The sequence below is a fragment of the Procambarus clarkii genome, chromosome 37 (genome assembly GCF_040958095.1).
Source record: "Procambarus clarkii isolate CNS0578487 chromosome 37, FALCON_Pclarkii_2.0, whole genome shotgun sequence".
Taxonomy (NCBI): Eukaryota; Metazoa; Arthropoda; class Malacostraca; order Decapoda; family Cambaridae; genus Procambarus; species Procambarus clarkii.
Window position 1 is genome coordinate 40761312 of NC_091186.1, and position 26778 is coordinate 40788089.

Sequence of the window (26778 nt, forward strand, 5' to 3'; positions counted from 1 at the left end):
TCTGGCTCTGGCTCTCTCTCTCTCTCTGGCTCTCTCTCTCTCTCTGGCTCTCTCTCTCTCTGGCTCTCTCTCTCTCTCTGGCTCTCTCTCTCTGGCTCTCTCTTTCTCTCTGGCTCTCTCTTTCTCTCTGGCTCTCTCTCTCTCTCTCTGGCTCTGGCCCTCTCTCTCCCCCTCTCTTTCTCTCTTTCTCTGGCTCTCTCGCTCTCTCTGGCTCTCGCTCTCTCTGGCTCTCGCTCTCTGGCTCTCTCTCTCTCTGGCTCTCTCTCTGGCTCTCTCTCTCTCTCTGGCTCTCTCTGGCTCTGGCTCTCTCTCTCTGGCTCTGACTCTCTCTCTAGCTCTGACTCACTCTCTCTCTGGCTCTGGCTCACGCTCTCTCTCTCTGGCTCTCTCTCTGGCTCTGGCTCTCTCTCTCTCTGGCTCTGGCTCTCTCTCTCTCTCTCTCTCTGGCTCTCTCTTTCTCTCTGGCTCTCTCTCTCTCTCTCTGGCTCTGGCTCTCTCTCTCTCTCTGGCTCTGACTCACTCTCTGGCTCTGGCTCACGCTCTCTCTCTGGCTCTCGCTCTCTCTCTCTGGCTCTCATATTTCATTTGATTTAAAAATGTCTGAGATTTTTACTTAATCTAAGTTATATTGCATGGTGCTAATATGAATATTATACATGACTTTTTTCTTTTCTTTCTCTCTCTCTTTCTCCCTTTCTTTCTTTCTCTTTATTTCCTTCTCTCTCTTTTTCTTTCTCTTTCTACATGAATATTATACTTGACTGTTTACATTCACTTGTAGATTTTTATTTTTAGTTAATTAGTCCTAAACTTTTGATTAATAGATTTTTATTATTAGTCATAGAAAAACTATAGTGTTATATGTATACTCGGAAAATTTTACTTGTTTTAGTTTTAAGTAACAATAACTGCTTGTAACATCAGACTGATCTCAGCATGACATGAATCACAGGCTGCTTGATCACAAAATCTATTGTGTTCACATATTGCATATATAGATTTTTATAGATTTTTAAATTTTTACTTTTATATTCTGTTATAGATATAGTCTATATATTTCGAGCTATTACATATATTTTGTTGTATTACTCATTCTTAATTAAATAAATATAATATTTTAATTCTCTTTTTGTACCCTATTTATTTGTAATTTGCACATACATATATAGGATGTCCATTTCTTTCTCAGATATGTCTTCTTTCTTTCTCTCCCTTTCTATTTCAGATATGAATTAAAAAATTATTATACCCTAATTTACCCTAAACGATTTAATGTAGGTAATTAAAAGATTATAAAAAAGTTTTTAGAAATGTTAATTATTTACGTTCTAAGGTTGTATATAAAAGTTCTGAAAAAACCTTTTCTAAACGTAATTATAAACGTGCTGAAAACAATGAAATGTCGTTTTTAGGATGTTTTAAAAACATGAAAATGTTTGCTGGGTTGGAAGTAGACACTGGGTGAGGTGGTATGGGTGAGCGTATAGGCCTCGCCATGGGAGGAGGCTGTATCTCATTTTCACTGTCCGTGCTACTATCATCGGTCAATTGTGTGTAGTCTTTATCAATGTCAGTCATCAAAATCACTTTCCTCACCATCAGAAAATAATTCACTGGTTATTTGCTCTTGGGCGAGTGATTGCGTGGTGCGTGCCCGGGAAGCGTTCGGCCGTGCGCTTGACATGGTGGCTGCTGGGTAACTGATGCCTCCCACGCGATGGTAGCATCAGCTGGAGTTTTTTTTACAAAATGGCGTCTGTTTACTATAGCCCCTAAGCAGCGTATGGGAGCCCCCACTACCCCGCGGGCCTTTCAAATCTTGCGTTGTACTCCAATGCATCATATGATGTAAAGCGCAAGTTACTGCAAGTCACTTAACCCATCATATGATGTGTTGCGCACTTAAAGGGTTAATACACTCAGCATCACTAGTTAATGACAACATAATAAATATACTTACCATCACTAGTTAATGACAATATCATGATACACACACACTGGCAGTACAGTAAGAATAAAATTGTCCTTACCATCATTAATGGGTAGAAGTTGTGTTTGCTATCGTCCTGGGAAGCTGACCAGAGATGGAAGCAGTATTACCTATTAAGGCAAAATAAAACAAATTTAAGGTTTCTATGACTAAATTTTTCCCACCAAAACATAGTAAATTTTTTGAAAAATTTAATAATTTTTTTAAGGTATTGTGCTTTGAGCAAAAGTAAGGAGGGTAGGCAGGAGTAAGGAGGGTGGGCCGGAGTAAGGAGGGTGGGCCGGAGTAAGGAGGGTGGGCAGGAGTAAGGAGGGTGGGCAGGAGTAAGGAGGGTGGGCTGGAGTAAGGAGGGTGGGCAGGACTAAGGAGGGTGGGCTGGACTAAGGAGGGTGGGCAGGACTAAGGAGGGTGGGCAGAAGTAAGGAGGGTGGGCAGAAGTAAGGAGGATGATCAGGAGTATGGAGGGTGGGCTGGAGTAAGGAGGGTGGGCAGGAGTAAGGAGGGTGGGCAGGAGTAAGGAGGGTGGGCAGGAGTAAGGAGGGTGGGCAGGAGTAAGGAGGGTGGGCAGGAGTAAGGAGGGTGGGCAGGAGTAAGGAGGGTGGGCTGGAGTAAGGAGGGTGGGCTGGAGTAAGGAGGGTGGGCAGGAGTAAGGAGGGTGGGCAGGAGTAAGGAGGGTGGGCAGGAGTAAGGAGGGTGGGCAGGAGTATGGAGGGTGGGCAGGAGTATGGAGGGTGGGCAGGAGTAAGGAGGGTGGGCAGGAGTAAGGAGGGTGGGCAGGAGTAAGGAGGGTGGGCAGGAGTATGGAGGGTGGGCAGGAGTAAGGAGGGTGGGCAGGAGTAAGGAGGGTGGGCAGGAGTAAGGAGGGGTGGGCAGGAATGGGGAAGGGGGTATGGGCGGGTTCTCGGTTGCCACCCCTCCCCTCTCTCTAACAGCCTACGTAATACAAACCACGTGCATTAACCAATAAGCTGCTACAGCCTGGGCAGTAAATGGGGGCTGTAAAAGCTGGGGCTGGACAAAAAATATTTGAATTAGGTGAAAATTAATATTAAATGTTAGACAAATCTCCAACTTATTGGCATAAGCGTCATGTAAGTTTCATCCCAATATTTTCAAAAATGTATTTTAGACAAATTTTTTTAAAAAGGAGAACATTTTGTTGATAAGGAGAAACGCTCCATTTAACTGGAACTGAGGGATAATGCAGTGATAAAGAGATGCAAGCACTTGTCCAATGTACAAAGAAGAAGAATAGCAGCAAGAAGTGTCCACAAAGTGGATATGCAGCTGGTGCCTGTATAGCATTGCTGAGTAATACATCATAATACCAATAATAATGAGTATGTTATCATGGTCTATTTTGTTATATATCATAAAAATGTATTGCCTAATGTTAATATCTGTTACTGTCACCAATATCCAAAAAATATATATTTTTTTGTCTCCTTTGTTTATTATCTCATTTTGATGTAACCTCTACATCCTGGAGAGTGCATACCCATCCCTAACTATGTCAAGATAGAATGAAATTGGTCACCCAATAAATCAGTCACAACTGGCAGAACTTGGGACTTTGAATTTTTTTGACTGAGTTTTTCACAGATTTCAAATTCTATTTTCTTTGTCTCTTTGGGCGGTTTTGATGATCAGGGCTTTATCACTTTTATAAAGTACAGTAGCACCTCGATTAACGAGCGGCTGTATCTACGATCATTTCGAGTAACGAGTGAGCCACTCACAGCAAATTTGTCTCTATTGACGAACTTCATCTCTATTAACGAGCAAAACCACATGGTGCTTCCTAGCGTCTCGCGGGTTCTTGCAAATTCTCGGACGCCTCCGACACCAGTGTTGTTGTTGTATCGCGCACGACAAGCATCCCTCTGCATTTATTTGCGCTTTTCTTTCGGTATTTTGTGGTTTTGTGACTACAATTTGTAACGCAAGATGTCGCCAAAGAAGCTGCTTGCTAAAGATAGTGTTGTCAAGAGGAAGAAAGACACAATTACTGTGGATTTGAAGAAGAAAATAATAGCAAAGCATGAGCGTGGTGTCTGTGTGACTGATCTCACAAGGAAGTATGGCAGGTCCTCATCAACAATTTGCACCATTAGTAAGGAGATGAGGAGGTAAGGGAGGATACTGCCTCTTCCAGTTAGATCAGGGAAGTGTTGGGAATGTTTGAAAAGGTAACCGCATTCTTGGAAAAGCTGCCCTGATAAAGCAGTGACAACCTTGTGTGTGAACATGTTTAATGACAATTTGCTGACTCGTTTTAGGAACATCCTAAAACAAAGACAAAAGCAATTGTCAATAGATACGTTCTTTGGAAAAGTATAGAAAAGAAGAGCCAGTGATAGTGAACCACAAACCAGTCCCAGTGGGGAGAAATTTCCGAGAGAGCCCCCCTGATTCAGAGGTGGATTCTCCTTCCACACAATAACCCCTCTCCTCCTTCCCACCTCCCCATCGTCTCATTCAAGCCAGCAACGACTCTTCATAAGGTAAACATGAAAATAGTACAACAAAACATTCATAAATACATGTGCAGTATTATATTTACATTATAAAATGTCATACAAGTATGGATATTTCTGTGAGTGGAACGGATTAAATTTATTTCCTTTATTTTATATGGGGAAATTTGTTTCTTAAGACGAGTTTTCCACATAACGAGCTTGGTGCCAGAAAGGATTAAACTCGATAATCGAGGTGCCACTATACATTTTTATCCCCTAAATCATTATATTTTTCCCTATACAGTATTTAGTTTTTTTGGAGGGGAGGTATTTTTTCTTGACATCATTCCAACACATATTGACCTACAACTTTCACATATTCGAGTACGAATGCCAAACAACGTTTATTAAAACATTTAAGTAAATTAATGAATTAGAACTACCTTATTCATTGTCGATAACTTTAACTTCAGTTATCTCTAAAACTTTGAGTCAGCTTCAAAAAATTCAGTTTCTGACTGATACCTGGTTGATGGGGTTCTGGGAGTTCTTCTACTCCCTCAAGTCCGGCCTGAGGCCAGGCTTGACTTGTGAACATTTGATCCACCAAGCTGTTGCTTGGAGCGGCCCGCAGCCCACATATCCACCACCGCCCGGACTGATTCTCACCATTTTTACAAATAATGTGCACAGTTGTCTGTTCTACAATCCTATTAGAATGGATTTTTTCACAGACCCTAAACGTTTGTAGTTATCAATTATTTTCTAAATTTGGCGCATAATTCAAATGCCACATTGACGATTTTTTTACAGTAAACTAAACTGAAAACATATATTCTAAATCTATAAAAATGAAGATCATATACTATTCTGAGAGCATAATAACACCAAATGAACAATTGGTGATAGTATATATTTTTGGAGCTGATCTCAAAATCTGAAGTATTCAATATTCAATTTTATACAGTAATTATTTTTTATTTTCTTATTTTTCAAGGTACGTTTGTGATCATTTAGACAAAGTTGCAGGATTTGCTAGTATGCACAAAAAATTGGAAAGCATTAGAGCAAATTTGAGAAATTGAACTTTGCCATCAGGTCCTGTCGTATATGTATGCCATGCACAGCTTATGGGTTAATACAGAACTGTACTGTATAAAATGCATAAAACTTCAAAACTAACAATATTTCACTAATTATAACAATAATATTATAAATAAAACAACTTGTAACAGTCAATATGTATATTAAATTTTCAGTATGCCTATAAAATAAGCATAGGTCATGTCAACGCGTTGGACCTGGATGAGATGGCTGGCACCATGTGCTTCTCCTCTTCCTGGGGTAAAAACGTCGGGCTCACGCGCGAAGGATTTTGTGATAAATTTGAACAATTTTTACTGTTTGAACTCATTTAATCTGTCAAGATGTCTCAGAGCAGCATTCATGGTATTGAAGGTATAAAACAAAAGAGAAAACATTTGTCAATTTATCAGAAAGTTGACTTGATAGAGAAAGCAGAGCGTGGATACTCTGTCACTCGACTCACCCAAGAATTCAACATCGGTAAAGATACAGTTTGTGATATAAAAAAAAGGATAATATTAAGAAATTCTTTGCTCAAACTGATGCAATACGCAACAGGAAAACACTGAAGCCTGCTAAGTACAGTATACGGATTTGAACTCGTCTTTATTAAAATGGTTTACAGAGCATGGTGCGAAAGGAATTGCTGTTTCAGTTGATTCTATTAGAAATGCAGCTGAAAGACTTACTGTAAAGTTAAACATAGACAATTTCAAGGCTAGCACTGAATGGGCATGTAAATTTAAAGAGAGGTATGACATCATTAACAAGAAAATTTGTGGCGAGACATTAAGTGCAGATGTTGGAAGTGCTAATGCATATAGGCATAAACTTTCTCAGCACATTATATCTAATAATCTAAGCTGGTTTTAAGTGTACAATGCAGATAAAACAGGCTTTAACTGGAAATTGCCTTCAAAGAAACACTTTGGCCTTCAGGCTTGAGTTAGAGTATTCCTGGTTGCAAGGTCAAGAAGGAAAAAATTTCAGCATTATTGTGCTCTAACGCAGATGGCAGTCACCGAACAAAGTACGCAATTGTTGGGAAATCTGCCAACCCAAAAGCATTGAAAAACTGCATGAACAGACTACCTGTCATCTACTACAACACAAAAAATGCCAGGTTCACACAGATTATTTTTGAGGATTGGTTCCAGAATCACTTTTATAAATTAGTAAAAAAGCAGCAGATCAATGAGTGGAGAATTCATCCTGCTGAGGTAAAGGTAATGCTGTTGACTGATAATGCCCCAGCTCACCCCATTCCTAAATTAACATCGCCTGATGGCAAAATAACATGTATGGCTTTACCACCAAACACTACATCTGTAATACAGCCCATGGATTAGGGGGTTATCTATGCTCTCAAAAGGCTTTGTCTGGCTAATGTCTGAGGCTAATGCCTGAGCTATGAATTTAGACATTATGGAAGTTCTGCTCTCTGAGGAAGACGAGATACTTAACCACTGCACTGCGCAACGCGCTTGTAGGCGCTCGTTGGGTGGTGCGTAACACACCTCAGGGATCTTATAGGTATAGCATATGATTCAAAACTCCCGCAGCTACATGGGGTTCACATCAGCCTCCTCAGGGCTCTTGTAAACAGACGTCATTTAAAAAAAAATCGTGGGCAACATTCCCGGGTGTAAGAGCCTCAGTACTGAGTGAGCAACCAAGGCTGGCGCATGCAGCATGAGCTCACAGCACTGCTGTTCAGCTTGTGACCACAGCATTGCCAAATAATGTCAAAATATATATGTAACTGGTATTATTTAGCCATGATAGGACGATAATAGCAGGATTGTGGTGATAATTAGTGCTGTGCATAGTATTGTGGGAGGTGGAATTTTGGTGAGGTTGGGAGGGAATCGAGGTAGCGTCAGTGTGTGGCAGCCACTCGTTTTGCTCACCATACTAGCTTAGTGGTTCACTATGGTGAACACAAATGTAGATACATATACTGTATATAATGTGTGTGTACATAGTGTAATAACAGCAACAGGAGTATATTGGGAGGAACCATTTTGGTGACGGAGGTGGCGTCGTACTCGTAGCGTTGTCTTCTGCTGTGTGACTTGTCATGCAGTGTATGGTGGCCACTGTTCTGTTTGGACATAATACGAGTTTAGTTGTATGGTTTTGGTGAATAAAACATGTTGATATTTATACATAATGTGTGTAAATAGTGTAATAAAAACAATAACATTACGGTGGGAGAAGGAATGTTGGCGAGTAAGGTGTTGGAGAAGTGAGGGAGGGCTGGCTGGGTGTGGCAGCTCAATCTTGTTTTTTGGGCTCACCATACGAACTTAGTGGTTTGTTATGGTGAGCACATATGTAGATGGTTATATACAATGTGTGTATATAGTGTAATAACAACAAAAACACTGTTTGATCGTAGAATATAATATACACCTTACATCTGGTATAATCTATGACTGAACAACTGACCACTATCGTACCTTCCTCATAGCAAACATGGACATAACACCACCAGAAGCAAACTCTCATTCAGGCTACACAGTGAATCAGCTTTAGGCAATCTCTCAAATGCACTTCACAATATTAACTGGGAATCTGAATTCAAGAATACACAGGATATAAACTCATTAACTAACCTCTTTCTCTCCAAGACTCTAAGCTTCTTCAATACTCACTGTCCCCTCCTTATCAAACAAGTAACTGACAAAAGAATAAACAATCCGTGGCTCACAAGTGGCATAATCAAATCAATCAACAAAAATCTTGAATATGAAAAGAAATCTAGGATTGGCCTAGTTACAAAGGAAGTAGTTAAAAGGTACTCATCAGTGCTTAAGATCATACCAGTATCATAAGAAAAGCTAAACTTTCATATTATGAGAATAGATTCAAAGAAGCAAAAGGCAACATGAAAAACACATGGAAAACCATCTCTAACATCCTAGGAACAAAACGACACTCCCACAACCAGATAATACTCTCTAAGGATAGCTACACAGTGTCAAGTGATTTAAAAATGGCAAATGAATTTAATAGCTTCTTTTCATCGGTTGGTGCTAACCTTGCCAGTAAAATCCCACAGACTCAGACACATATCAATACATATCTCTCAGGCAGCTATCCAAACTCTCTTCTCCTTTCACCAGTCAGCCCGACAGATGTTGTGTCCATCATACACTCACTAAAAACTAAAGCTGGGAACATCAGTGAAATCCCATCCACTGTATACAAGAGCGCCTCCCATGCCCTTGCACCACCTATAGCTCTGCTGTTCAACAAATCCCTATTGTGTCATACCTTCCCTGATATCCTTAAAAAAGCAAAAGTAACACCAGTTCATAAAGGAAGCAATCCGGCAGACATAAACAATTATAGACCAATATCAAACCTACCCATACTATCAAAAATATTTGAAAAAATTATCTACAAACAGCTCTACTCCTACCTCGTAAAATTTGACATACTCAGCCCTTGTCAGTTTGGCTTCTGCTCCCAAAAGAGTACCAACGATACAATTATTAGTCTCCTTGATATAATTTACTCAGCCCTTGACAAAAATGAGTTTCCGATTGGACTCTTCATTGACCTGAGAAAGGCCTTTGATACTGTTAATCACAACTACCTCTTACGTAAACTCCATCATTATGGTGTAACAGAGGGTGGGGGAAATAGCTCTCTTTAGTCCATTAGTTCGCCCCCCAGTTAGTCAACTATTCTAGAGTTCCCCCCAGAGTTCCTACTGCAACCTCTCTTGTTGAACACCTTGTAACCCAGGTATTTGATTACCTAGGTGCTACAACTACAAGGCACTGTAACTTGATCAGCTACCCGCAAACTCCAGAGAAACTCCAGAACCATTTCACTGCCACAAACGTATACGAGAACCAAAAGGGAAGAAATGGATAATGAAGTAATGAGTGAGGGTTTGGGGTGAGAGAGGTAGGGAGGTGGGAGGAGCGAGTTGGGTTGTCAGTTGAAAGGGAGAGTTTGGAGAGGGGTGGAGGGAGAAGAGAGAGAGTACGGAGATGAGTGGAGGTAGAGGTAGAAGGGTAGGTGGGTAGAAGTACAAAAGTAGACAGTAGAAGTAGTAGTGCTGCCACCATCCATTCTAGACAGTACATACATGACAAGGAATGGAACTTGTCTGTATCAAAAAATGTTATTAACATATGTCAACAGGAATCATGTTCCAGGCAAGATTCTTTAATCCCATAGTCTCAAGAGTACTCTACACTTTAGTTTGCATATTGTATCCAAAAATCCCAAATCTAGAAACAATTAAAATCAGATTAAAAGTAAGTGAATTTCTCAATAAATTCATCAAGTATATTTAAAAGGATAGATATCATAATTCAAGCAAACAAACTGAAGGTTCACTATTAAATTACAAAGTGACCCACTACCCAAGAATTTGAGACCATTACCACTGTCTGCCCCTGCTAGTCACACAACACTAGTAAACACGACTAAGTCACTTTCCATGTTCAACTCACCAAGTGTCTGCCAATAGCTGGATAGAGAGGGAGGGGGGACTGTAGTTGACAGGAACAGTCCCGCCCCGTCCAGCTGACAGCCTCCCTGGCTATGCTGTCCTCTGTTCTGCTCTGCTGGCTGTTCTCCTATTGCTTATCCTCCCGAATCTACAGCTCTCCGAGTATATATTGGGAAACCTAGTAGCTAACTTCGCCCACAAGTAGATAGCCCCAGGCACTCTAACAAGCCACACCTAAAACTGGCGGCTTGTTTGAAGGCTATCAGGCTACAATTATCAGATTAGCAGAAGCAAGGTGAAATTTGCTTGAGCTGACCTCAGGTCAACTTCAGGTCATTAACGCTTAGAGGTGTGAGTTTCAGGCCGACTGAATGGCGCCTTTCAAATCCTTGTCTGTGACTCATGATATATATATATATATATATATATATATATATATATATATATATATATATATATATATATATATATATATATATATATATAATATATATGCGAACAAGCCTGAATGGTCCCCAGGACTATATGCGAATGAAAACTCACACCCCAGAAGTGACTCGAACCCATACTCCCAGGAGCAATGCAACTGGTATCTACAGGGCGCCTTAATCCACTTGACCATCACGGCCGTCAAAAGGAAATGATAGCCAAGGCTATTTGAGCCACTTCCCCGACGGCAACTCGGATGGTAATCTTGGGCATAGCATTTCACCAAATCACCTCATTCTTTGGGGCACACGTGAGGAACACAAATGCGAACAAGCCTGAATGGTCCCCAGGACTATATGCGAATGAAAACTCACACCCCAGAAGTGACTCGAACCCATACTCCCAGGAGCAACGCAACTGGTAACTACAGGGCACCTTAATCCACTTGACCATCACGGCCGTCAAAAGGAAGTGATAGCCGAGGCTATTTGAGCCACTTCCCCGACGGCAACTCGGATGGTAATCTTGGGCATAGCATTTCACCAAATCACCTCATTCTTTGGGGCACACGTGAGGAACACAAATGCGAACAAGCCTGAATGGTCCCCAGGACTATATGCGAATGAAAACTCACACCCCAGAAGTGACTCGAACCCATACTCCCAGGAGCAATGCAACTGGTAACTGATGGTCAAGTGGATTAAAGCGCCCTGTAGTTACCAGTTGCGTTGCTCCTGGGAGTATGGGTTCGAGTCACTTCTGGGGTGTGAGTTTTCATTCGCATATAGCCCTGGGGACCATTCAGGCTTGTTCGCATTTGTGTTCCTCACGTGTGCCCCAAAGAATGAGGTGATTTGGTGAACTCCTATGCCCAAGATTACCATCCGAGTTGCCGTCGGGGAAGTGGCTCAAATAGCCTCGGCTATCACTTCCTTTTGACGGCCGTGATGGTCAAGTGGATTAAGGCGCCCTGTAGTTACCAGTTGCGTTGCTCCTGGGAGTATGGGTTCGAGTCACTTATGGGGTGTGAGTTTTCTTTCGCATATAGTCCTGGGGACCATTCAGGCTTGTTCGCATTTGTGTTCCTCACGTGTGCCCCAAAGAATGAGGTGATTTGGTGAAATGCTATGCCCAAGATTACCATCCGAGTTGCCGTCGGGGAAGTGGCTCAAATAGCCTCGGCTATCACTTCCTTTTGACGGCCGTGATGGTCAAGTGGATTAAGGCGCCCTGTAGTTACCAGTTGTGTTGCTCCTGGGAGTATGGGTTCGAGTCACTTCTGGGGTGTGAGTTTTCACTCATATATATATATATATATATATATATATATATATATATATATTTATATATATATATATATATATATATATATATATATATATATATTATTAAATATGACCGAAAAAGTAAGATTAATAATTCTAACACGAATTTTCTGAATCTTTCGTACATTTCTTTTCACTGTTGGTGGTAATTCAAAAATCAATTCTCCAAAATTCATTTTTTATTTCTAGTCTGACGCGACACTTGAGCGCGTTTCGTAAAACTTATTACGTTTTCAAAGACTTTAGTTTAAACATGCACAACTGAATAGAACTTGCACATCTCCGATTTGTTTATATCTACATTTGAGTGAGGTGGATGGGGTGAGGTGGTATTTAATAAGGTATTAATTTCATCAACACAAGACAGAACACGAAACAATGGGTATTGAATAGAAGTGATTGTAGAAAGCCTATTGGTCCATATTTCTTGATGCTTCTATATTGGAGCGGAGTCTTGAGGTGGGTAGAATATAGTTGTGCATTAATTGGCTGTTGATTGCTGGTGTTGACTTCTTGATGTGTAGTGCCTCGCAAACGTCAAGCCGCCTGCTATCGCTGTATCTATCGATGATTTCTGTGTTGTTTACTAGGATTTCTTTGGCGATGGTTTGGTTATGGGAAGAGATTATATGTTCCTTAATGGAGCCGTGTTGCTTATGCATCGTTAAACGCCTAGAAAGAGATGTTGTTGTCTTGCCTATATACTGGGTTTTTTGGAGCTTACAATCCCCAAGAGGACATTTGAAGGCATAGACGACGTTGGTCTCTTTTAAAGCGTTCTGTTTTGTGTCTGGAGAGTTTCTCATGAGTAGGCTGGCCGTTTTTCTGGTTTTATAGTAAATCGTCAGTTGTATCCTCTGATTTTTGTCTGTAGGGATAACGTTTCTATTAACAATATCTTTCAGGACCCTTTCCTCCGTTTTATGAGCTGTGGAAAAGAAGTTCCTGTAAAATAGTCTAATAGGGGGTATAGGTGTTGTGTTGGTTGTCTCTTCAGAGGTTGCATGGCGTTTCACTTTCCTTCTTATGATGTCTTCGACGAAACCATTGGAGAAGCCGTTGTTGACTAGGACCTGCCTTACCCTACAGAGTTCTTCGTCGACTTGCTTCCATTCTGAGCTGTGGCTGAGAGCACGGTCGACATACGCGTTAACAACACTCCTCTTGTACCTATCTGGGCAGTCGTTTTTGGCATTTAGGCACATTCCTATGTTCGTTTCCTTAGTGTAGACTGCAGTGTGGAATCCTCCGCTCTTTTCCATGACTGTTACATCTAGAAAGGGCAGCTTCCCATCCTTTTCCATCTCGTAATTGAAACGCAGCACGGAACTTCGCTCAAATGCCTCCTTCAGCTCCTGCAGATGTCTGACATCAGGTACCTGTGTAAAAATGTCGTCAACATACCTGCAGTATATGGCCGGTTTCAAGTTCATGTCGACTAAGACTTTTTGCCCATCGAGCAAAAAGTCTTTACACTTTCGCGCTATCCGGACGCATCGGCGCGTCCCGTTTCGTCTAACGCTAACGCATAGTGGATATAAAGTTGAGTCCTCTTTTAAAATATTTGTATAAAATTCAATTTTTATCCGATTTACTTTGGGTTTGTTTCAAACTGCGCGCTATGAGGCTCTCTTTCTCACCACTAGGCTGCATGGTACAATAAGTTCATGAAAGGTGTGGATAACTTCGATCAAATGGTATTTTGTCCCAAACGGGTTGCAGGTGGGTGACTTTAGCCGTGTATACTGGTTATGCTTCCCCCATATCATGTATTATATGCATATGTCTGTTTAGGGAATTTTATTCCGATCAATATACAACCAAAAATAACTGTGTGCAACAAGTATAAACTTGACAAACATAACAAAAGTAAAAACATTTCGTGTGTGTTTGACGCTCACTGATATGTTCCAGCGTTGTTTTATATTTGGCGCTATTCTAACTTACGCTTTGTTGATACTTTTTACCTATGGGCACATAGAACATTCTATTGCGAACACACTGACACAAAAATGAATGACGTACATAGAAAATTAATGTCATGAGAGTGAAATAAGTATAAACTTTCAAAGCGCCGTGCGTCGTCCCGTCACCGATACCGGGTAACAATTTCACCACTTCCCACACTCTTGCGGGCGGGCCGCATCATTATTCTATGCTTATATTCATATCACCGTGTTGGGAATTTCATTGGGAGTCCATTGATACCAAAATTAACGCTGTAGAACAAGTGTGGAGGTGATTACAATCCCAAGAGTAAAAACATTTTGTTGCTGATGGGCGCTCACGGCGAGTCATCTTCGTAGTTATTTATTTGGTGCTGGTATCCCTATACGTTTCGTGACTTTTTTTACTGATGTTCTTCTAGAGAATTTTATTGCGAACACGTTGGTACCAAAATGAAATACGTAGCATGAGAACTAAAGTCAGAAGAGTAAAAAGAGTATACACATTTTTGTTTTTACGCTTAAGCGATAAAAACGCAGCGCGCACATTCGGTTGGCAGAGTGACCTTTGCGGAGAGTGCGAAAGTGTTAATAATGAACTAAAAAAAGTTCACTTATGGATGTCAATCAACAAACTATCACTTAACATAGAAAAGATCTACTACATCTTATTTGGTAGCAAATCAACAAATGCAATTCAGCTTCAGATAGACAATGTTAACATTAGTAATAAAAATGATGGAAAGTTTCATGGCCTATTCCTAGATAAGAGACTCAACTTCAGCACCCACATACAACACATAACTAAGAAAGTCTCTAAAACAGTTGGTATACTCTCCAAAATCAGATATTATGTACCTAACTCTGCTCTCATCTCACTATATTATGCACTTATCTATCCCTATCTTAATTATGGTATCTGTGCATGGGGTTCAACCACTGCAAACCACCTCAAGTCCATCATTACCCAGCAGAAATCTGCTATCAGAATAATAACCAATTCTGCTTTCAGACAACACTCAGCCCCCTTGTTTAACTCCCTAAACATGCTAAATATAATCTCACTCCACACATTCTCTTGTGTCAACTACATTTACAAAACCCTGTTCTTAAATGCAAATCCTGCACTGAAACTCTCCCTGGACAGATGTAATAGGACCCATTATCACCACACCAAAAATAAATATCTCTGTGATATCCCCAGTCAAACTTAATCAGAGTAAACACTCTATACAAATAAAGGGACCTAGTCTATGGAACTCACTCCCTAAATAATTGAAAAGCTGTCCAACTTTGGCGTCATTCAAAAACAAAACTAAAAAGTACCTAATTTCATCTTCATAGTTTTCTAGCTTGTTGCTTTAAAATTGCACTGTATCTAGTGCTACCCAATCTCCCAACCTTGATGTACCCAATCCAAACAACTTTACCATTGTGATCATTGCTGTCTTCTTATATGCACTATCAATTTGCTGTATCGTGCCTATTAATCTTTGTTTAAATTACCAATCAAGCTGTCAATGCAATCAATCAGAGCTTTAATATACCAATGTGCTTTAATATACCTACTAATTTCTCTCATCTCATTTTTTTCTTGCAATGTATCTGCAATGTATTTTCTTGCAATTTTATTAATTCTGCTAGAATTTACCTACTTAACCCTTAAACTGCGCATGGCGTATATATATGCCCTGAGTAACATGTCCCATGGTGCGCATGGCGTATATATACGCCATAGGGTGCCAGGCCTGATTCAAATGGCCCGCGGCTACACGGGGTTCACAGTAGCTTCCTCAGGGCTCTTGTAAACAATGCCATTTTAAACAAAAATCGTGGGCAATATTCTCAGGTGTGAGAGGCACAGTACTGTTGGAGCAACCAAGGCCGGCGCACACAACATGAGCGAACAGCATTGATGTTCAGCTTGTGACCACAGCATCGCCGAAAAATGTCAAAATAAATATATAATTGTTATTATTTAGCGATGACAGTATTACAGATGACCAATGACTGTGATATAAATAACCAGGGTTGTGATAATAGCAGGATTGTTGTAATAATTAGCGCTGTGTGAGGAGTGATGCTGAGAGACGGAGGGAGACAGCATCGTTTACTGACTGTGTGGCCACCTGTTATTGTTTGCGTTCACCATACCAGGTCAGTGGTTCTCTATGGTGAACACAAATGTAGATACTTATATATAATGTGTGTATTAGTGTAATAACAGCAAAAGGATTATGCTGGGAGGAGCCATATGGGTGACGGAGGTGACGTCGTCTGCACGATTTCTCTAGCTGTTTAGAGGGTGGCCACTATGCTCTTTGGGCGCTCTACAAGCTTAGGTGTACAGTTACGGTGCATAAAACATGTAGATATTTATATATAATATGTGTATATAGGGTAATAACACTGCAAAAGGTATTGTTGGGGGAGAAAGTTTAGTGCGTGTGACTTTGAAAGTGTGAGGGAGCCGCCAGCCGCCATCTGTGTATAGCGACGACTCTTAGTGCCTGAACTAACTATATCAGCTTAGCTGTACAGTTGTGGTGAACAAAATATACACATACTTATATATAACGTCTGTATATAGTGTAATAACACCACAACTGGTATTGTTGGGGGAGAAAGTTTAGTGCGTGTGTTGAGGGAGTGGCAGCGAGTGGCTGGCTGGTGTGTGGCGGTAACTCCTCGTTGCTTTTCGACTCTCAATACCAACTTAGTGGTTCGGTATGGTGACCAAAACATGCCAATATAACCTGTGTATAGAGTGTAATAGCAGCAAAACTATTTGTTTATTGTTTTATAAACATAATAATTGAATCACTAATATGCACATCATACTTTTGAGTATAGCGATTATTAACCACTTTTATTATATAAATATATTACAATACACACTATTGAATAATATTACTGCAAAAAAACTAAGAAAAAATCAATCGGAGACATTGAAACAATTAGGTAATAATATCTTTGTGGCAACTCCCATCTGTCAACGCGGGTGACGCTGACCGGGTCTGACGACCGCTCTGTCAACGCCCACTTTTTGCCAGACTTCCTCGGTCAATTGCGCCCAAAATATGTCACCTACGATTTTTTTTTTTCCGTGCTCAGGGGACACAAATTAACATGTTTAGAAGACGAAAAAAAATTTTTGATTTTTTTTTTCTTGCGCACAGGGGTGTAAATGTCCATATGACCCCTGAGCAGTGAAAGGGTTAAAATTATCTGTTAGATTAAGGACCTGTACGAAACGCTGTGCGTATTAGCGGCTTTACAAGATTGTAAATACCATGCTATGTATTCTCACAAACCCAATGTACCTTCTTGTATATAAATAAATAAATAAATAAGTATATATATATATATATATATATATATATATATATATATATATATATATATATTGTGACGGTAACGCGTTGGTGTTCGGCTGTTTAAGGCTAGGGGTATGGCCTCGTCACATAGTTATAAAAAAAAAATAGAAAAAACTGGAACTTCGTCTGTGGTAAGGTAAGGAGAAGACACACAAAACACAAGTAAACTTTAACAATGAAATTTTAATTACGTTAAATAAATCAAAACATGAATAAAATGCACAAACAAATTCTTATAATAAAATCAATCAAAATAATAAGAATAATTAAATGACACAATGAAAAGTTACGTTAAGGCAAAATAACAAGAAGTGCAATACAAAAGTAAATGGGAGGTGTTGGAATATTGGCTTTAAGCCACCACTTCTCTCAGTACACGCTAGCGTCTAGCCGGGAGTAGTGGTGACAACGAGAGCACTGAACATTCTGAGGTCTGAGGTTGGGGCGACCCCAGACATCAAGTAGTATGGGGGGGGCGAGTGCAGGTGCAGCCAGACCGGCGACCAATCAGCGGAGCCGGCAGCGATCAACATGTAGTTTGGTGGTTTGAGTCCGAACAGGTGGCTGGCTGCATACGTTTTGCTCACCCTGGCAAGCCTTGCTGGTGTTGTTGTCATTGTTGGACATGTCTTCCATAGTCGTTTTATATAATTTCGACGACGTAATTATGGAGGGAAGAGCAGGCTCAATCTCTTGAAGGAGATTATCGTCACAACTCTCCCCCGAAGCCTGCGGTTCTGGAAGAAGTACGTCGTTATGTGGTGGAGTAATGGATGGAGTCGCTTCTACTTCATAAACTCTGGAGAGGGCATCGGCCATGGTGTTGTCAGAACCCTTGATATAGCGGATCTCCAGGTTGAAGTCTTGTAAATACAGAGCCCATCGTAGAAGACGCTGGTTGGTGAATTGGGCTTGATGTAGGAAGCGGAGAGGGTTGTGGTCTGAGAAGATGGTGGTAGACCTGGCGCCTTGTAGGTACGGAGCGAAGTGTTGGAGGTTCAGGACGATGGATAGTAGCTCCTTTTCAATAGTGCTGTAGTTCCTCTGGTGTGGTTTCAGTTTGTAGCTGTAGTAGCTGACAGGTAGAACCTCCTCGCCTCGTTGTTGCATCAGGACACCACCAACGCCGGTACCACTGGCGTCGACATGAAGGACGAAAGGCTTGGTGATATCTGGAGAGGCGAGAATGGGGTTAGAACAGAGGAGGAATTTGAGTTGTTCAAAAGCAACGGTTTGCTGTATGGTCCAATTATACCGTTGCTTGGGACTGGTTAATAGAATTAGAGGTGTGGCGACTGTACTGAAATTCCTCACAAACCTACGGTAGTAAGAGGCAAGACCAAGGAAGCGCAGGAGCTGCTTCCTGGTGGTAGGCTGTGGATACTGTTGGATGGCTTGAGTGTGTGAGTCTAACGGAGCTATGCTGCCACTCCCAATAACATGACCCAGATAACGCACTTTACCTTTCGCGAAAGTGGACTTGCCCAGGTTGATGGTGAGGCCGGCTGTCAGGAGCTTTGAGAACAGACGTCGCAGCTGGAGCAGATGTTCACTCCAGGAGTTGGAGGCTACGACGATATCGTCCAGGTAGGCGTATGTGTTATCCAAGCCCTGGATGACACGGTTGACAGCTCTTTGAAAGGTGGCCGGGGCATTACATAGTCCGAAAGGAAGGCGTTCATATCTGAAAAGTCCAAAAGGAGTGATGAAGGCAGATATCTCTTTAGCGCGCTCCGTTAGACACACTTGATAGTACCCCTTAAGCAAGTCCACTTGGGACAAGTACTGGGCACTACCAATGGCATCAAGGATGTCATCTATCCTTGGCAAGGGGTAAGCATCCTTGACAGTGACAGAGTTCAGTTTACGATAGTCAGTGCACAACCGCACCTTACCTTGGGGTTTGGGCACCAAGATACAGGGTGAGGCCCAGGGGGACTCACAAGGTGTAGCCAGTCCATGATCCAAGAGGTATTGCACCTCAGCACGCATGACTTCCTTCTTGCTCGGGCTGATTCGGTAGAAGGGTTGACGAATCGGCCGGGTGTCGGGGAGCAGTTGGATGTCGTGCTGGGTAACATTACACTCTTGGGGATCATCTCTGAACAACTCTTGATGTTCTCTGAAGATCTTGACGAGAGGTGCACTATGATTATCCTGAAAGTATTTGGGAAGATCATTAAGGATTTCGGAATTAGAAAGCGCTGACTCCTTGTCAGTGCTTTCGGGAGGAGAAGCTGGGAAGGTCTCGCTGTGGATGTAGGGTTCTGTGAATGTGGAATAGTTAGTCAAGACAGTGGGAGGAGTACCATTATATTGCTTCAGGAGGTTGACGTGGCACAGCTGGGTCTTCCGCCGCCTATCTGGAGTTTCTATGACGTAGTTGTTGTTGTTTCTGCACTCTTTGACGCAGTAGGGTCCTGAAAATCTGTTTTGTAAAGGTGAACCTGGGATAGGGAAATAGGCAAGGACGAAGTCTCCCGGCTTGAATTTTCTTACTTTGCTGGTCTGGTCGTAATGAGTCTTCATTCTCACCTGGGCTTTCAATAGATTATCATGGGCAAAGCGGTGGACTCTCTCTAGAATGTGTTGAAGGTTTTGAAGAAACTGAGGCACATTCTGATGCTCACTGAAGGTGGCATCTCTGAGAGAGTCTTTGAAAGCCTTAAGGGGAGTACGGCACTTACGGCCGTAGAGCATCTCATAAGGAGATACTCCTAGGGACTCATTGGGGAGACTTCTGAAAATACACATTATTAGGTCAATCTGCTTATCCCAATCCTTTGAGGTTTCACTACAAAACTTTTTCAAGAGTGCTTTGATGGTCTGATGACTACGTTCAAGAGAACCCTGTGAAGCAGGATGATAGGGGCTGGACAATACCTGTTTGATGTTGAACTCCTCCAGTGTCCTTTTGAAGAGATCACTGGTGAAGTTGGTGCCACAGTCACTTTGAATCTCCCTGGGAAATCCGTATTGAGTGAAGATCTTCAATAGATGTTTTATAACCGTAGCAGCCGTGATGTTCTTCACTGGAACTGCTATGGGAAATCTGGTGGTAGGACACAGGATGGTTAGGATGTAGGCGTTACCTGAACTGGTCCGAGGTAAAGGACCAACACAGTCTATTATGAGTCTGTGGAAAGGTTCCGCAGGCACCTGTATGGGAATCAGTGGTGCTCTGGGAATGGAGACGTTCGGTTTGCCTGCCATCTGACATGTATGACACTGTTTTACGTACTGTTTGACGTTATTTACCATACCTGGCCAGTAGTAGTCTTGACGAATCCCATGGTAAGTCTTGTTGAAGCCGTAGTGGGAGAATGCTCCGTGGGCCAGGTGTAGAATAGTGGGCCGCAGGCTGGTGGGAATCACAAGTTGTTCGATGTTGGCCCAATCGTCCTCCTCCTTCAGTTTACTGGGTCTATATCTGCGGTAGAGCAAGTCGTTCTCTAGGAAGAACCCAGGAATACTGTCGGGTTGAGTCTCAGCCTGGAAAAACAATGGTGTTAAAGTAAGATCTTCCCTCTGCAACTTACGGAACTCCAACTTGGTCAGATGCGGGGGTAGTTTCTGAGGGTCTTGAGGGACAGCGGTAGCAGTAGAGTCAGCTGGCTGTGGACGTGCGGCTTGTGCACGGGTGGTCACGAGAACCGGAGGAGAAACTTCATCACTCTCTTGAACCTCTGCTGGAACATACTCAAGAATAGGGTTTATTGGCACAGAGTTACACACCTGGGGTTTGTCCATGACGATCAGGTTGGTCGGTTGCAGGTCTTCTGCCAAGTCGTTGCCTAGGAGAAGTTGCACTCCAGGCATGGGAAAAGGCTTTTCCCTGACGGCGACTTGGACTTCTCCGTTCACGTAGGGACAATCCAGGTGGACTCTGGCGAGAGGGTATGGAGTGGTAGCAGTGAGGTCAGTGATGAAGACTGTTTCCCCGGTGTAGACTATGTTGGGCACAGCCGACTTCAAGATGATCGATTGTAGAGCCGCTGTGTCCCTCAAGATCTTCAATTTGAAACGTCCCTCCGGATTTGAACCGTTGGCAGAGACAGTTCCAGTATACAGGTGGTTACTGAAAAGAGAAAGATCATTAACATCAACACCAACATTCATCACAGGCTTACCGGACTTAGGAGGAGTTGGTTTGGGTCGTTGTTGGTCAGTGGTTCCCTTGTATTGAGACTTACCACACTTGTCTATGGTATGTCCATAGAGTCTACAATACTTGCAGTACAGTTGTGAACCAGCTTGATCGGGGCTCACCTTCTCGTAACTGTACCACGACTTCTTACTGGAGGATGGTTCAGGTGTCAGCCGGTGGATGAGGCTGTAAGTGTCAGCCGACTTAGCACACTTCAGGTAGTCGGTTTCTTCTTTATCTGCTAAGTAGAGGCGGACAGGAGGCGGCACACGTCTCAAGAATTCTTCAACAAGCATCAGGTTGACGAGTTCTGTAAAAGTAGAGACATGTGCTGCTTCCAGCCATTTCATGAAATACCTCCGTTTCGTGTTAGCAAACTCGAGGAAGGTAGTGGTACTTGCCTTCAGGTGGTCACGGAATTTCCTTCTATAACTTTCTGTGGAAAGTAGGTAGGCGTCCAACACTGCTTGTTTCAGAGTGTAGTAGTCATTCTCAGACGCCAAAGTACTGAGTGTGACTGCAGCTCTACCTGTAAGATGGACTCTGAGAAGTGTGGCCCATTGGTCGACAGGCCAACGGAGTTGATTAGCAAGGGTTTCAAAGGTGGTGAAAAACACATCAACTTCTGCTTCTACAAAGGATGGCATTAACTTACTTGCATGTGATATATTAAAACTGACGGGAAGATTGGCAGTAGCTTGCTGGCGTTGAGTGAAGTGTGAAGTTTCCAAGGCGATTTCGCGTTGACGACACTCTAGAGCCAGAGTCGCTTGTTGCTTGTCATGTTCGCGTTGTATTTCCAACTCGCGTTGTTTGGTTTCAAGCTGTACTCGTTCACGTTCACGGAGTAATGCGACCTCACGTTCGTGTTCTTCTCTCCTCAAAGCAGCTTCGCGTTCTTGTTCTTCCCTCCGTATGGCAGCTGTTCGTTCTTCAATCTTTGCCAGTTCTAGTTTGAGTTTCAGCGTTGCCAAGTCAGGTTTATCTGCAATATAGTAAGTTTCATGAGTTTCAGAGTCTATCTTACCTTGCTCTAAATAGTAATCCAGCAACAGGTTGTGTAGGTCATTTTTGTTGGCTTGGTAGGGAACTTCTAGTTGATACTCATGTGCAAGAGTTTGTAATTCAGTCCTCTTGGCACGACTTAAAGTCCCTATTTCACCTGCTGGATTTGCACGGAAAGTTTGGAGACGAAACATGGTGAAATTAGCAAATAAAGGTACACGAATATTCAATAGTGAAATGTCAGAAACAGGACAACGTGGCAACTGGTACCTATCCTGTGTGATCTTTAACAATTAACGTTAAGTGAAAGATATTAAATGATTAAATTAAATCAAGGGCGCAGGAAATCTTGTACCCGGTACTCATGTAAGAGAATAAGGGCAAGAAAATCCTACTAACAAATGAAACAAAGTTTCGAAAACAAATGAAACAGTTAAATGCTTCAAAAGTAAAATTGGTAGTCCAAGGATGTAGGCATACCTTGCCAAGTCTCTATAGGACATAAAGCAAGTTTTTCCCACTGAATTTAATATGATACTTACAGAATTACTGCAGTCTCCGTGGTGTAGTGGTAAGACACTCGCCTGGCGTTCCGCGAGCGCTATGTCATGGGTTCGTATCCTGGCCGGGGAGGATTTACTGGGCGCAATTCCTTAACTGTAGCCTCTGTTTAACGCAACAGTAAAATGTGTACTTGGATGAAAAAACGATTCTTCGCGGCAGGGGATCGTATTCCAGGGACCATAGGATTAAGGACTTGCCCGAAACGCTACGCGTACTAGTGGCTGTACAAGAATGTAACAACTCTTGTATATATCTCAAAAAAAAAAAAAGAATTAGCGAACTTTTGTGCTCTGAAAAAAATAAGCTAATTCCCTACCGTTGTATGTATCATCATCTCTGACTGACGTGTAGGGGTGCGAGGTGTCAACTTGTGACGAGAACTGCTGCTGAGGTCCCAATTCAGCAACTAAAGTTCGAGCTAGAGGAACTATGGCCCTCTTTGTCCTCCTACAGTCAGATTGCAGAAGATTGGGTACTCTTGACCCGGGGCAGACCACAGTACCAGGGTACCAATATGATGATCTGTCAGAATGAGAAATATTCAAGGGACATAGATGGTAAACACGAGTAATAACAAGGAGGGAGAGATGACCAATTAAGAGTATGACTGCGGCCTACAGTCACCACGTAATCCAAAGTTGTCTCACCTTCACTATATGTTACTCTCGTAATGCACAATACACCGCACCTTATAAAAAATGAAATTGAATATGAAAAATAGTAAAGCTACGTTAACAAAGTTAAATACGCTTACCATAAATTACCACTTAGCACCAGTACCTGAGTGAAGCTCCTAGGACAGGCCCCCATATAACTTGTGACGGTAACGCGTTGGTGTTCGGCTGTTTAAGGCTAGGGGTATGGCCTCGTCACATAGTTATAAAAAAAAAATAGAAAAAACTGGAACTTCGTCTGTGGTAAGGTAAGGAGAAGACACACAAAACACAAGTAAACTTTAACAATGAAATTTTAATTACGTTAAATAAATCAAAACATGAATAAAATGCACAAACAAATTCTTATAATAAAATCAATCAAAATAATAAGAATAATTAAATGACACAATGAAAAGTTACGTTAAGGCAAAATAACAAGAAGTGCAATACAAAAGTAAATGGGAGGTGTTGGAATATTGGCTTTAAGCCACCACTTCTCTCAGTACACGCTAGCGTCTAGCCGGGAGTAGTGGTGACAACGAGAGCACTGAACATTCTGAGGTCTGAGGTTGGGGCGACCCCAGACATCAAGTAGTATGGGGGGGGCGAGTGCAGGTGCAGCCAGACCGGCGACCAATCAGCGGAGCCGGCAGCGATCAACATGTAGTTTGGTGGTTTGAGTCCGAACAGGTGGCTGGCTGCATACGTTTTGCTCACCCTGGCAAGCCTTGCTGGTGTTGTTGTCATTGTTGGACATGTCTTCCATAGTCGTTTTATATAATTTCGACGACGTAATTATGGAGGGAAGAGCAGGCTCAATCTCTTGAAGGAGATTATCGTCACAATATATATATATATGTCACATATATAAGCCCCATAATTTTGAGCATAGCGATGAACCCTGAGCGCTCCATCGCCCAGTGCCCAAAATTTGCTCAACTTCCCAGCTCCATCATGGCTAAAGTATGTCAGTTAAACAAGCTACGAGGATGAGGGAAGGGGACGTTCCCTCCATGCTAGATTTGATATTTACCAGGAAGGAGGAAGAAATATTTGACATTCAGTACCTTCCTCCCTTGAGTAAAAGTGACCATGTCTTTTTCGGAATAAAATATGCAATGCGTTATAATCTGGAAGAAAATATGACGGTCGATGCAAATGAAAAACCTGACTTTAGGAGAGGACATTATGGCAACCTTAGAAAACTTTTTAGTGAGTATAATTGGACAGACTTGTTGCTAGGCAAGGAAGTGAATGAGATGTATATCAGGTTTTGTGAAATATATGATAAAGGCACAACAAAATTTATACCAAAACAGAGAAGCAGAACTAGGAAACAGGATTGGTTCAACAGAAAGTGCGAGAGGGCCAGATACCAAAAGACACAAAAATGGAATCAATACAGGAAGAGGCCAAACCCCCAAACATACCAGCGATACAAAGATGCGAGAGAAACAACTACACGGCAGTGAGGAGAGAGGCAGAAAGAAATTTTGAAAAAGGGATTGCAGACAAATGTAAAACAAAACCAGGTCTATTCTATAAATTTATAAACAACAAATTGCAGGTAAAGGATAATATTCAGAGGTTGAAAATGGGAAATAGATTCACGGAAAATGAAAAGGAAATGTGTGAAACATTAAACGAAAAGTTCCAAAATGTGTTTGTACAAAATGAAATCTTCAGGGAACCAGATAAAATAAGAATTCCAGAGAACAACATAGAGCACATAGAGGTGTCTAGAGACGAAGTGGAAAAAATGCTCAAGGACCTAAATAAGTACAAAGCAGTTGCTCCAGATGGAGTTTCACCATGGGTTCTGAGAGAATGTGCACCTGAGCTCAGCATTCCTCTTCAACTGATTTTTCAGGCATCCCTGTTTACAGGAGTTGTAGCTGATGTGTGGAAAAAGGCTAACATAGTTCCAATCTACAAAAGTGGAAGCAGGAAAGACCCCCTTAATTATAGACCGGTATCATTGACAAGTGTAATAGTCAAAATACTGGAAAAAATAATTAAATATAAAGGGGTAGAACACCTGCAGAGAAATGATATAATATCAGATAGACAGTATGGTTTTCGATTTGGAAGATCCTGTGTATCGAATTTACTCAGTTTCTATGATCGAGCAACAGAGATATTACAGGAAAGAGATGGTTGGGTTGACTGCATCTATCTGGACCTAAAAAAGGCTTTCGACAGAGTTCCACATAAGAGGTTGTTCTGAAAACTGGAAAATATTGGAGGAGTGACAGGTACGCTTCTAACATGGATGAAAAATTTTCTGACTGATAGAAAAATGAGGGTTGTGATCAGAGGCAATGTATCGGACTGGAGAAATGTCACAAGTGGAGTACCACAGGGTTCAGTTCTTGCACCAGTGATGTTTATTGTCTACATAAATGATCTACCAGTTGGTATACAGAATTATATGAACATGTTTGCTGATGATGCTAAGATAATAGGAAGGATAAGAAACTTTGATGATTGTCATGCCCTTCAAGAAGACTTGGACAAAATAAGTACATGGAGCGCCACTTGGCAAATGGAATTTAATGTTAATAAATGCCATGTTATGGAATGTGGAATAGGAGAACATAGACCCCACACAACCTATATATTATGTGAGAAATCTTTAAAGAATTCTGATAAAGAAAGAGATCTAGGGGTGGTTCTAGATAGAAAACTATCACCTGAGGACCACATAAAGAATATTGTGCGAGGAGCCTATGCCACGCTTTCTAACTTCAGAATTGCTTTTAAATACATGGATGGCGATATACTAAAGAAATTGCTCACAACTTTTGTTACGCCAAAGCTAGAATATGCAGCAGTTGTGTGGTGCCCATATCTTAAGAAGCACATCAACAAACTGGAAAAGGTGCAAAGACATGCTACTAAGTGGCTCCCAGAACTGAAGGGCAAGAGCTACGAGGAGAGGTTAGAGGCATTAAATATGCCAAAACTAGAAGACAGAAGAAAAAGAGGTGATATAATCACTACATACAAAATAGTAACAGGAATTGATCAAATCGATAGGGAAGATTTCCTGAGACCTGGAACTTTAAGAACAAGAGGTCATAGATATAAACTAGCTAAACACAGATGCCGAAGAAATATAAGAAAATTCACTTTCGCAAACAGAGTAGTAGACGGTTGGAACAAGTTAGGTGAGAAGGTGGTGGAGACCAAGACCGTCAGTAGTTTCAAAGCGTTATATGACAAAGAGTGCTGGGAAGACAGGACACCACGAGCGTAGCTCTCATCCTGTAACTACACTTAGGTAATTACACTTAGGTAATTACATACAATATTTATTT

At 41.7% G+C, this 26778-nt stretch overlaps 2 protein-coding genes across 2 annotated transcripts in view; one reads left to right on the forward strand and one right to left on the reverse strand.

Annotated features, from left to right (window-relative positions):
* LOC138371917 (uncharacterized) overlaps window positions 1-26778 on the reverse strand; it is a 160921-nt gene that overhangs the window by 125635 nt on the left and 8508 nt on the right. Inside the window, exon 2 of the mRNA XM_069336969.1 lies at window positions 2031-2100. Within this exon, the coding sequence (XP_069193070.1) occupies window positions 2031-2036 (6 nt within the window). The 5' untranslated portion in view covers window positions 2037-2100. The remainder of the gene's footprint in view (window positions 1-2030; window positions 2101-26778) is intronic.
* LOC138371918 (tigger transposable element-derived protein 7-like) lies at window positions 5877-6884 on the forward strand. Its single transcript, XM_069336970.1, has 3 exons — window positions 5877-6015; window positions 6161-6343; window positions 6547-6884. Exons 1-3 carry the CDS (start codon window positions 5877-5879, stop codon window positions 6882-6884), a joined length of 660 nt encoding a protein of 219 aa, XP_069193071.1.

Excerpts from the sequence above, each read along its gene's own strand:
- LOC138371918 (XM_069336970.1), top strand. The coding sequence starts at position 5,877 with ATGTCTCAGAGCAGCATTCATGGTATTGAAGGTATAAAACAAAAGAGA. Across the intron at positions 6,016-6,160 it reads CACCCAAGAATTCAACATCG|AGCATGGTGCGAAAGGAATT; the intron begins GTAAAGATACAG and ends AATGGTTTACAG. Across the intron at positions 6,344-6,546 it reads ATTAAGTGCAGATGTTGGAA|ATGGCAGTCACCGAACAAAG; the intron begins GTGCTAATGCAT and ends GCTCTAACGCAG.